We start from the raw sequence: 13,285 nt of genomic DNA on the forward strand, positions 1-13,285 counted from the left end.
TACTGAGCGCGATAGTACTCTTGAAGATTGGTGTAGATACAATGCACTACCACATTGCCAAGTCCTTTTGCATTGTAGCTCATACTGAGCGCGATAGTACTTTTGAAGATTGGCATAGCAGAGCTACAGATTCTGTCTATACAGTGTCTGAGTGAACTGCAGTCCAGCAGCAGGCTACGCACCATGGTTAGCAGAAAATTTTAGTGGTGCTTATATTGACTGGGAAGCCACTGTACACCTGCATTCAATGCGCAGGAGACAGATGGTATATGTACGACAAGTTGTGCCATAGTTTCTTACAAAAATTACCAGAGGGAGCTATGGCACTCCGAGCCTTCAGCTACCATGAGAATGACGGGCAATACATGGATTTGCCTAATCTTTGTGCTTGTGGCTTTAGGCGTTCTTGTGACATTATTTATTGCACTTTATCTTTCTAAATTTACAAGCAGTCATAATTTTCTAACACAGCAAGATAGTAAGTCTCTACACACACATAAAACCATTGTGAAATGTTGCATTTGTAGCGCAACATTTTGTTGAAACGGTTAAATTTGCAAATCCGCAAAGCTGTTTGGAGCTGGAAAGATGAAGTTAAGGAAAATCCACCTATTATGCATTATTCCCAAGTTGGCTGAACCATCATGCTTGCAGCTCCCATAGACACTAATGCCAAAGTAAGTGTACACTGTAAGGATTGGGGGCACAATCCCACCGTTCGGTCCAACTTATCCACGCTGAGGACGTTGTTGAAGGGAAGGACTGCTTCTCATCGAGAACGAGGAATATGGGTTTATTTACAGTATCCACATAAGGACGTTGCAGTTCATCAGTCTAGCATGACTGCGAGAGAAAGTGCCCTGAGCAGGCGCACAACAGCGGTTTATAAACACTCACCTCGAAACACTCTATCCCTAGGTGAGGGAAACGTTTGACCAGTCATCGTAAACAAGTCGCCTCTCTGCGCGAGGGATTACACATGCACACTCACACACACACTTCTTTGCGCGAGGTTCACGGTCCTCAGCCGACGCCAAACGGACTTCGTAGAACTCGGGGCTTACTTCAGGAAAGGCGCCTTTTATTCCCCGAGCTGACCTCCACAGCGCGCCACCAATGGCCATTGTCTTGCGTCTCGAACGGCGCGTGGGAAGGGACCTCGAACTACGTTCCCCCGGGGACTGCCTTGTTCATAGCAGACCACGTTGGCGGTGGCGGGTTCAGGCACAAAGCCTGCTTCGTCGAACTCATCTTTGCACCTGCGATGGAGAGTCGAGGTCGCAGCTATTGTTGGCGCCGTGAGGCTAGAGGGTTGTGGTGGCGTTCCACAAAAAGTTGACACCGCTGTCGCAACTGGCTGGCAAAACTTGCACTTCAGCGGGCCGTTCTTAACAACACTAGCTAAAACATGGTGGATTAGTGGCTATGTCATTGAGCTGCTGAACACATGGTCACAGATTTGATTCCTGGTCATGGCAGCTGCATTCTGAAGGGGCACAATGAAACTCCCGTGTACTGTGCATTGAATGTACGTGAAAGAACGCCAGGTGGAACTTGCCAATATCTGTAACTCACCACTGCGGCATCCCTCATAACCCACTGGGCAGTTTTGTGACGTTAAAACCCCGCAGTTTCTTGCAGGAAACTCTATGAATTGTATAACTGACACATCAAACAATTTTCCAACATGCCCCACAGTCGGAGCTGCCATCTTTCTGGCATGTCACACATAATACGAGATGCATTGTTGTTATATACTGTACCCATTTTCCTGCACCATAGAGCCATCTCTTCCTCAATAACATTTATTTATTTGGCGCCGCTCTGCACATTTTGGGCGCCATGCAGAAAAAATGCTCAGGTACGCAGCACATGTTTGGGAATTTATTTGAGAAAGATTTCTTAATACCCTTGGCTGTCATCGGTATTTGAGCACGGCATGGTAATGCTTGAAGCAGTCCCTAGGGTGGAGGCCAGGATTTGCACTGCATGTCTTACAGTAGAAAGCAGTTTTTTCCTGTCGCCGTTCTTCTTTCTATCACTGCACACAGTCCAGTCCTTGCTGTTACCATTCATATTCTTATATATGAAGTGTGGCTTACCATCCAAGCACTCATCCTCTAGGGAATTTGCAGACAGGCACCTCTTCTTTGGTTTTGACTGCATGTTACCAACAACCTGTTCAATGAGCTTTCATAGGTAGGAGAGGTGTCTTGGTTTCTTGATGCCTTCAGCAGCCAACTGCATTTTCACCAATAGTTAGCCGTTTAGAACAGAAACCTCAATCAGCCAGAAGAGCAGCTTCCTCCACCATTTCACTAATTTACATGCAATTGCATAGCTTGCGCAGTAGTGGTCATGCATGTCGACAGCCTCCATGTTTTCTTTATAGTTGCAGATGACAACAGATTTAACCTTACAGTTTTGCCACATCTTGTGACTTCTTGCACCACTGGGCTGTGAGCAGAACTTAGCGCTGTCACCTGCTGCTTATCTCGCCAAGCGAGGGCCATGTATGAGTCATCATGTCGAGACGCAGCAACTTCACCTTTCTTGATGTTTTTCTTTAGTTGCGGTGGCATATTCTTCCTGCTTGGCATGACTGTGCCTGTGAGGAGCACATTTTTTTAAAGCAGTTCTTCGGCAAACAGTGGTGACGTGTAGTACCTGTCAGTGTACAAGTGGTACTCAGAACCACCATTGGCAAGAAGCACTTTCTCCAAGAGATGCAGAACAATGTGGCATGTAATTGGGAAGGCTGGTTGAAAGAGGCGTAGGCTTCCATAATGTGGCTTAGAGGCTAAAACATACCTAGTTTTCCTGTTAGCCACTGCAAATGCACGAAGGCTCCACTTCATCGGTTTTTGGGGATTACATATAACATTTGAATGACATCCTGCCTTTGAAACCAACAGTGCTTTCGTCAACACAGACTTTTGGTCCTGCATTGAAATGCTCTTGGCACTTCCAAGCGCACAGCAAGCAAAAGTTTCAAGGTCTCACGACGGTTTCTGATTGGCAGCGTATGCCACGTGACTGTACGTGGCTCCACATTGGTCTCCCGGGCGGTGGCCCTTAGCAGCTGGCGCAAAGGTTGTCTGCTCTCCTCTCTGGCAGCGCTGATGCCACTAACTTCACATCTTTTCAACTCGTTGTGGCGTGGTTTCGAGATTGCATCTCACTTACGATAACGGACCACCAGTCGTTAAAAAAGAAAAACGTCATTCTCAAGCTCAGCGCATCATAGTTTTCGGATTGGCCCTCGCCTGCGATCATGGGCCGGCGATCGTTTAAGAAGAAATGCAAGACTGCATATCAATTTGGTGCTCATAAGTCGAAGCCACTGATCACTAAAATAAAGTTCGCTTTGGTGACTTCTGCAAGCAGAGGTAATCACAGCGGCATGCAATGCTAAGAGTACTTGCAGCCAAGCACTGCAAGCATGAATGGAACATCGGCCGCACAGATAGATGAAACTGTTCAGGTGCCCCTGGAGCAGCGTTTTGTGCTGGCGACAACATCCGTTGAGCGTGCTGCGCAGGTTGCAGACATTGCGGATTTAAAAAATTTTGATTATGGGGTTTCACGTGCCAAAACCACGATGTGATTATGAGGAACGCCGTAGTGGGGACTCTGGAAATTTGCACCACCTGGGATTCATTAATGTGCGCCTAAATCTAAGTACATGGCTGTTTTCCCATTTTGCCCCCATCGAGATGTGGCCGCTGTGGCCGGGATTCAATCCCACAACCTTGTGCCCAACACTTTAGCCACTAAGCAATCATAGCGGGTACATTGCGGATGGTCAGCTTAGTAATTCGTGAGAGAATGTGGCGGCGTCTACCAGCACCACCGGTAGCACAATTCGGGCCCGAAGAGAGCCTCATTTTGTGTCTCCGGAAGCATCTCGCAAATGTGCCGCGACAGCTCAAGAGTTGCCAAGTGCAGTGTCTGTGAGGGAGTGCAGCGTGATGTTGATGGGCCATGGTGAGAGTCGCATCGAAACTCTGGCCGACAATAAGTTCTTCGTCGTGCAACGCGTGGCCCTGAATGGTTTGCTTGTCCGCACTCTGTGCCAGTTGTGCAAACAGCCGTGAATAAAAGACAAGTATGAAACAGCATGGTTTGGTAGTGAAGATGGTGCTAACCTGCACTGCTTGTGGCACGGATGCGGATAATGCGTGGCCATTACCGCTAATGGACAATAGTAGAGCTTTTGTAGTAAATGTTTGGGCAATGCAAGCTATTAAAAGTATTGTAGAAGGAGCAACTGCACTCACTCTTTTTTGGTCTATGATGAACATCTCGCATAGGGGATTAAATCACAAAATGTTTCAAAAGCACCTCAAAGGAGAATTTCGGCCTGCTGGCGAAGTAGCTGCGGCACGTGTTTTCCGTGGCTGTCACAGCCGTCCGTGAAGTGTGCGGTCAAATGGAGCCAACACCCCCAAAGAACGTGGCAGTGGTCTATGACGGGACTTGGATGACATGCGGCCACGCATCCCACATTGGTGTAGGCACTTGTCATAGGATTCTACACAAGATTGGTGCTCAACTGCGTTGTGCTGTCAAACCACTGTCATGGGTGTACGCTAGGCCCCAAAGAAAGTGATGATTGGAAGGAGGCACATGTTTGCCAGAAGAACACTGAAGCAAACTTGGGCCAAATGGAAGTTGAGGCAGCGCTCATACCGTTCAGGCGTTCACTAGAAAAAAATGACGTGCACTACACCAACGTAGTTTGTGACAGCGACAGCCGCACTTTCTTGGCTTTGTGTTGAGAGAAGACGTATAGTTTCATACCTCTAAAAAAAGAAAATTGCATCAACTATGTCAAAAAAAACATGCGAACAGCTCTACGCACCCCCGTCACTAAAAGCGAAAAGGACTGGCCCATTCGAGGAAAAGGTGGCCTGACACAAAATCTAATAAATAGGTTGACAGACTATTATGGTCAGGCGCTAAGAGAGAATGCTGATGTGGAAGAAATGCAGAAAGCCGTAATGGCTAAATTTTACCACATCACTTCACCCGACATTGATCCGTACCACGACCTTTGTCCACCAGGTCTTGATAGCTGGTGCAGACACCAGGCTTCAGAAGCTAAAGGTGAACCACAGCCACCCCATAAGTACCATCTGGGGTGCCACATCACCACTGCCCTGCTACTTGTGGCTTGTGTGATCATGTGAACCTATGCAAAAGTTTCTGCTTGTTTTCATAAGATTTCTAGGACTTTGAAAACCTACTTGAATATCTTTTGCATTGTGATGGACACTGAATTAATAAGGTGCCATTTATATTCACATGGACTATGGTGGAAGAACAGTTTCAGGACATTAAAATTTTAACTCTTATGTGTCCCAATGATCAAGTGTAGATGATGGCATTGAGGAGTCATCTGTCACAGTTTGATAACTGCTGAGCTTTCTTGAACTGAAACATTCATGAAAACACACACATATTTACGCCAAATAGCAGGTAGCATGCAGATCATTTAGCATCTGATGTTGCTCGTAGAGAGTTCTTAAGTATAAAATGTAGCTTTTTTTATTTTTTCATAATTTTGAAGCTAAGTGTCCTTCATTGTTGGGAGTAGAAAAACTTGTGATTGATCTCTATGTTTAATGTCTTGCACGTTGAACTAACATCAGCATTAAATGACAACAATAATTGCCAGAAGTATTTATTTAGACACACACTCGAACCTCATTATAACAAAACAGGATATAATGAAATAATGGATGTAATAATAATGTAAATGAAATTGCCCTTGAAATTCTCATAGAGATACATGTATTTGAAACCTGGTTTTAGTGAAGTGAAATTGTCCTGCCAATGGATATAACGAACTAGATTCATCTCCGAAACCAAAATATACCTGACCATTGTGCGTCGAAGACACCACTTTAAACAGGGTTCGGCACTCATTCGCTCCGGCTGGTGAAAACGCCCGTGTCCCTGCATCAAATGCACTGTCGAGCAAGACTATTCTTTGTCACCGCCACGCATAGCTGCGCACAAGCAGTGGCTCGCTATTGCACTTCACCACTGACCTCTCTCTCTTGCGCGTGCCTGGCTATGCGAGCTGCACCACCCTGCACGGCTGTGTGAAAGATAGGTGCATTCGCTTCCACTGTGTGGTGGGCAAGTGGGCGTCGCCTCCGAGATTTTCCCGGCGCAATCTTGGGGTTCACGCGGAATCCTGTGCGAGTTGCATCACGCTGTGTGGCTAAGCGCAGCAGTGTGAAGGATTAGTCGATTCACTTCTCTCTTTCTCTACGGCGTGCTGCACAGGCAGCTGCAGCTGGACCTGTTCTCCGAGATCTCCTCTGCACTATTTCAGGGATCACGCCCAAGCCTTGCATTCACTTCTTCCCGCGGCATGCTGCAAGGGCTGGCAGCTGGGCATGGCCTCCTAGATCGCGTTGCCACCGGTGCAGTCTCATAGGTTACGAGCCAGCCAAGCCTCCTCTATCACACAGTGGAGTGCTCTGTTGTGTGCCACATGCTGCTCGGCTGCGACGAGCCAAGTGGAAAGTAGATGCGAAAGACCATCACAGTGGAACAGAAGGCACCTCTCTAAAGGCTGTCGTGTCAGGCGCCAAGAAGTCGCGTGTTGCACATGCTGAAGATTCTTTTGTTGTTTTATTCCAATTGCATTGCATGTGTGGTCATGTAGCAGTTACGTGGGATGCTATGCCACTTGTTTCCGTGTTTACAATTGCGCACCCCATTGGGCATATATTGCAGTATACGACAGTAATGGATGTAACAAAGTAACGGATGTAACGAATTTCAGCTCCCCCTTCAACTTTATCATAATGAGGTTAAAGTGTACTGCCAAACCCAATAAGGATTATTGCAGGAGGGGCAAAAATACAGACTAAATGCAAACACATAATATAGAATGAATCAAACAAGCACACTAGTTTTGAAAATGATTATGTAGTTAATGCAAAATTTAGATAATGTTTTGAGGAAACACTCGGTAAGTGCAATAAGCTTACAAGGTGCATACAGGATATAGATGTACTGAACAAGCGGGCTATTTTTTTAGGTACGATGTAAATTATAAAATTTGGTGAAGTACACGATGAAATGCCATAAATGCGCTTACAAAACTAACAGCACACAATAGTCATCATCGTTATACATTATCTAAAAAACTGCTTAAAAATGCATGTCACATGCTTCCATCAATTTAGGAGTAAGGTACAGAGTGTTAACACAGGAATATATACTGCAGGGCAAGGACTACTTTAGGAGATGGAACTTTGTTTCTGTCCTGCATCCATCCCTATCATGGCATAGACGACTGCATTGAGGCACCCACTGTCATGCTTAGAAAATTGTTGAGGCTCCCTGAGCTGGAAAGATTAAAGACTTACTGCAAAAATATTTCTGTGAAATACATAAAAAGCAGGTCATTGCCTAGCCTATCATATGATCGTTGTTTGTAGATGAAATATGAAAGGTCACATTTTTTTTTTTTCAGCACCTTGAAACAGCAGCCTTCATCATCGGGTATAGACAAACTGGCCATTTATTTTTATGTTTAGTTTCCTCCCCCCTCCTCCCTAAAACTGAAGTAATATCTGTGTAATCTGACAGCAGGCATAGTCAAAAAGCAGTTTTCTTCCAAAAGAATGCACATTGACAATGGGGCACAAACTCTTTTGGAAGACACTTTTATTTTTTACCACATCCTTATAGTCATGGCATGGACAACAGAATTCAGGCACCAAACAGATTATTGTACAGCCTTATATGTGAGGACTTTTTTTTTGGACACTTCTATTTTAACTATAAAAGTAACCTTCTATTTTTCTTTTTCAGAACTCTGAGACACAGCATCCTTCATTTTTGAGGATAGACAAACCAGTAATTTTTCTCCATGCTTAATCTTCTGTACATTGCAATTACAGCAGCATTAAAACTTAGCAAAAAATGGCAATATGTACATAGTTTCTTCTAAAACCATACATGCAGACTGTAGCGCAGGACCTTTTTAAAAGATTAAACCTCTCTCTGGCTGTAGTGGTGCAATTTCATCAGTGATGTTTAATTGCAAATCTTGCAGCACAACTATAATGCGTCAATTCTAAGCCAGCTGTGACTCATCACTTGTGGCATGCTAAATATGTGCACCTGTTTTCCAGATTTGCAAATTTCAGAATTATTGTGATATAAACATGGTAGTTACAAATCAACTCGACTCGGCTCAAGCACCATGATCCATGTATGCATACATGCACGTATGCATGCATGCATCATATGCAGTTAATGCTGGTACTTTCTTGCCACCATCACTCAATGTTTTCTGGTGCAAGAGGAAAGAAGAGAGAGAAGGTCGAGATGGTCACAGAGCCCTTGGCTGTTGGCGGTAGCCAGGCGGTGCATTTACAAGTTACACAACAGCCCCATGTCCTCCAGGAACACGAGGAGGTGCCTGAAGGTGAAGCTGGGATGCCAGCTGGGGAACAGCAGTTGCGATGCTGAGAACGCAGGTAGTCGAAGATGTCAAAATGATCTGTAGAGAGGAGCTTTCTTTTTGGAGAAAGCGGGGCAGAAGTAAGGGCCATACAGAATGTCTCGGTGTTGCTGCATGCTGAGCAGGCTGGGGATGGAGCCAGGCCCTTTCTGTACCTTCAAGATGCCGTCCACGAGCAGCCAATCCTTAGGTGCAGCAGGAGAGACTGCGCCTGCCTTACGAGGCCGCGATCAGGAAGGGGACGGGGAGGGGAGTTGACTTCTGACGTGCTGATCCGGGTGGAGCACTGTAAGGTGCTGCTGCAATGTGTGCCTTGCATGAGACACTGAGCCGTGCTTCCTGAAGGATTGCAGAAAATAATGCGTCTTCATAATCACTCTCTCTCTGGTGCAACCCAGTGCCAGTATTGCCACCAAGTAACTGTGCCCCCTTTCCTTGAACAAAACTCCGAATCTTATTTACACACTGTGTCGATGTTAAAAGAACCTGTGATGCGATTTGGTTTCATTAATTTAACAAAAATTGAAATGAGAAGCAATGTTAAACATTGCTTTTGCGAATGTTTATATGCACCACATTGCCAGTGCATCTGTGTTGCCACTGTCTCCCAGTCACATGACCCCTGAAGTCGCACCTCCTCACTCTGCAGGAGACATGTCAACATCTTGAATTCTAGACATGTTGGTAATCTGATAAATGTGAATGTACTGAAAGTAATTTTTTTTCTTTTTTCTGTTTTCAGATTTGTAAAACAGAACCCCATGTATTATTCGATGCAATTGGAATGGTAATTGATCTCCATTTTTTTTCTCCAATGCACTGAAGTAGCACAACATTAAAGCATGGCAAGCATTGGAAAACAGTTTCTTGTGAATACATGCACACAGATGTTATTACATGGGTAATGTCCAAAGCTAGGTGTAAAATTGTTATTATGGCAGACAGCATGCGGTCAACATAGTTCAGTAGGGCCAAAATGCAAAAACATCCATGTACTGTGCATTGGGTGCATGTCAAAGAACCCCAGGTGGTCAAAATTAATCCGAAGTTCCCCACTACGGCGTGCCTAATAATCACATTGTGGTTATGGCACGTAAAACCCTAGAATTTAATATTTAATTCAACCCTTGCTTGTATAATAGGTAACAATGCATTTCAGTGATGGCATAAGAGAGTTCAATAAAAAGAGTACATTTCTACATTCTTGGGAATCAGAAAGTTTTTAGTAGTAAATTTAATGCAACAAAAATACCACTCCCATGTTGTAGCTTTTAGGTCATCTACACAGTCATGTACAGAGTTGAGACATGTTAACAGGAATGTGTAAGTGTGTGGCTGAAGCATAACTGAAGGTGCAGTGTGCGCTGTTGGCCATCATCACCAAAGACATGCACACACATCTGGTTTGCCTGCAAGGGACAAAGATGCTCATTCTACTTCGATAGTTTTGCTTTTGTTTTCATCGATTTTCGTTATCTCACTTTCATATCAAAGAAAACAGGCATAACTATTGCAGTAGAGCATGGATCCTCACAAATTGCGGCTGTAATGAATGTGCGCGCCTGGCTCTGGTGATGACTGGCTGACAGCACGCACTTTAGCTTCACTTGGGCTTTGGGCATGTGCTTGCACATTCCTGTTAACATATCTCGGTTCCCTACATCATTACTTAATCTACACGAGTGATCTGCCCTTTTTTCAAAAAAATTGAGGCAGTGACTTAAATGCAGTCTTATGTTTGTACTAAGGTGCATAGGCAGAGAGTTTTCCTTTTTATAAGGGGGGGGAGGGGCGGCTGGGGCTGACCAGCTTTCCGAACCCCATATATATATGTATATTTCTTGCACTTGAAGATTTGAGCGCTGAAGTCATGGCGTTATATGAGTATATACAAGCTCTCATTGTAAGAGACAGTTCAGTTTAACAGCCTAAATCCTCTCGGTGGTGTAATCTTCCTTCGTGTAATTATCGCATACTTGGCTTTCACTAATACTGCTTCGCCTCTCTGGCGAAACTGCAGCCTCTCTGTATCTTATTTTTTCTTTTTCTGTGAGTCCGAGCATAAGGGCTCCTGTGCATGACTTCTGTTGATTCTGATTTCGAGTGAACCCAGCTTGGCCTCATTTTGTTTACTAAGTGAATTATGCAGTGTCCCCCAACTATCATACACCAAGACTTAAAAAAAGACAGTTGTGTTACTCGAAGAAAACTTAGTCCATCTTGTTTCCAGCACAGTGGAGTAGCGACCGGTAATTCTTTCGTTACTGAGATTTAATTTGGTAATTGCAATTAATTATCTAGCTCAACAAGTACTGACCTAATTTTCAAAGTGTCAATGCAGCATTTGTAGGCTCCCCAAAATGACATTTAACTTCGGTATTTTCAGCGACATACTGATTTCGTACAATTTTTTCTGACTGGCAAAGAAACCTCACGAAGTATGAAAAATACCACTTGAGTGTGCTCCCACCCGCATCATATAGCAGCGCCCTTAAATAAGCTGATTGAATGCAACTGCATTGCCTTTCGCAAACCTGAAGAGACAGCGCATCACCTTGATAATGGTACGAAAGAAGCACCAACAGCAGTTTTCGCGGCTTCGCAGCTATTACTTGCTCTCATTTCTACACCACACTTCTCCGTCTCTCAAGGCCAACTGATCACATTGATAACAAAAGCCTCTTATGCGTCCAACATGCTGCTCTCACCACGCGCGAAATGCGAAAAGCAATGTAATAGGTATAGAATGTTTAAAAATCCCGGCTTTGCTTGCACCGCATTGAAAGAGTGTGCGCAAAGCTATATTTTGCGCCAGAAACTTGCTTCGGAGTAAAGCCAAATTAACGTGACCGTTTTATTCTTCATGAAAGTGTATAGATGCTGCAAAAGCAGGTTCGTGTAAACAAATAAAAGCAAAATAAACAAACCAGGAAACGACCAACGTGTACAGATAAGGCAGAACCTATGAGTTCAAGAAAGTAAATATACCACTTCTAAGTGAGCCGATTGCCAATCAGGATGTCCGCAAAAAAAAAAAAAAGACCATCAGACCATCAGACGGTATGCCTTCATTATCTATGAATTCGTAAGCTCCGTCGAACACCAGCTGCTGCATAGAGGATGTGTTCGAATGGGTCTCTTTTTGCAATGATGCAGTACTGTGTCCGTTTTATCATATTGAAACGTGGTCACTCGAGAAAGGTAAACATGCACACGTGTCCTTTAAGTTAGCTAGCTAGTTCGTTAGTTAACAATGGTTAGCTAGCCAGTCGCTGTCAAAAGCAGAAGGCAATTATTCTACGACTGAAAAGGAATGCCTCGCCATCATTTGGGCTACAGCAAAATTCCGTCCTTACCTCTATGGCAGGCCATTCAAAGTCGTCAGCGACCATCACGCATTGTGTTGGCTAGCTAACTTAAAGGACCCTTCAGGATGGCTGGTGCGGTCTCAGACTGCAAGAATTGACGTCACGGTAATATACAAGTCCGGAAGTAAACACTCTGACGCCGACTGCTTATCATGCGCCCCCATTGATCCCCCGCCGCAAGACGATGAGGACGACGACGCCTTCCTTGGAATAATAAGCGCAGAAGACTTCACTAAACAGCAACGAGCAGACCCGGAGCTAAAAGGCCTCGTCGAGTATTTGAAAGGGAACACCGACGTTGTCCCTAGGGCATTTAAGCGCGTGTTGTCTTCGTTCACGCTACAAAACAACCTGCTCGTGAAGAAGAACTTCTCACCAGTCCGCGCCAGCTACCTTCTTCTTGTACCGTCAGCGCTGCGTCCAGAAGTACTGCATGCTCTACACGACGATCCAACCGCTGGGCAACCGGATTCTCCCGGACGCTGTCGAGGATACAGGAAAGGTATTACTGGCCGCGTCTGAGCGACGACGTCCCCCGTTATGTCAAGACATGCCGAGACTGTCAGTGATGCAAGACACCACCGACAAGTCCAGCAGGATTACTACAGCCGATCGAACCTCCTCGCCGACCATTCCAGCAGATCGGGATAGATTTATTGGGGCCGTTTCTGACGTCAACATCAGGGAATAAGTGGATCGTCGTAGCGACGGACTATCTCACCCGCTTCGCTGAAACTAAAGCTCTACCAAAAGGCAGCGCAGCCGAAGTGGTGAAATTTTTCGTCGAGAACATCCTGCTGCGACATGGTGCTTCAGAAGTCCTCATCACCGACAGAGGAACGACCTTTACAGCAGAGCTCACCCAAGCCATTCTGCAATACAGCCAGACAAGCCACAGGAAGACAACTGCCTACCACCCGCAGACGAATGGCCCCAGGGAGCGCTTGAACAAGACCCTCGCTGACATGCTAGCAATGTACGTCGACGTCGAGAAGATGTGGGACGCGGTCCTGCCGTAGGTAACCTTCACTTACAACACGGCGGTGCAAGAAACAACACAGATCACGCTGTTCAAGTTGGTTTACGGCAGGACCCTGACGACGACGCTCGATGCCACGCTGCCGCACGTCACTGACGAGGAGAATCTTGACGTCGCTACCTATCTCCAGCGCGCTGAGGAAGCCTGACAGCTCGCCCGCCATTGGATCAAGAACCAGCAGCGTACCGACAGCCGACACTACAACCTCTGACGACGCTACGTTGAGTACCAGCCCGGTGATCGTGTTTGTGTTTGGACCCCGATACGCCGATGAGGACTCAGTGAGAAACTATTGCGTTGCTATTTCGAACCCTACAAGGTCATCCGACGTATTGGCGAACTGGAGTGTGAGGTCCTGCCAGATGGCATTTTGCATTCACAGCG

General features: G+C 45.5%; 1 protein-coding gene across 8 annotated transcripts in view; it reads left to right on the plus strand.

Moving 5' to 3' along the window:
* LOC135912998 (death domain-associated protein 6-like) overlaps positions 1-13,285 on the plus strand; it is a 149,753-nt gene that overhangs the window by 9,497 nt on the left and 126,971 nt on the right. For 5 of the 8 annotated variants that reach the window (XM_065445614.2, XM_065445615.2, XM_065445609.2 and 2 more), the window contains exon 4: positions 9,237-9,281. The exons of the other annotated variants lie outside the window; for them this stretch is intronic. In XM_065445614.2, coding sequence (XP_065301686.1) covers positions 9,279-9,281 — 3 coding nt within the window. In that variant the 5' untranslated portion in view covers positions 9,237-9,278. The remainder of the gene's footprint in view (positions 1-9,236; positions 9,282-13,285) is intronic. 8 annotated transcript variants of the gene reach the window in all.

The sequence above is a fragment of the Dermacentor albipictus genome, unplaced genomic scaffold, assembly GCF_038994185.2.
Source record: "Dermacentor albipictus isolate Rhodes 1998 colony unplaced genomic scaffold, USDA_Dalb.pri_finalv2 scaffold_13, whole genome shotgun sequence".
In the NCBI taxonomy this organism is placed as follows: domain Eukaryota; kingdom Metazoa; phylum Arthropoda; class Arachnida; order Ixodida; family Ixodidae; genus Dermacentor; species Dermacentor albipictus.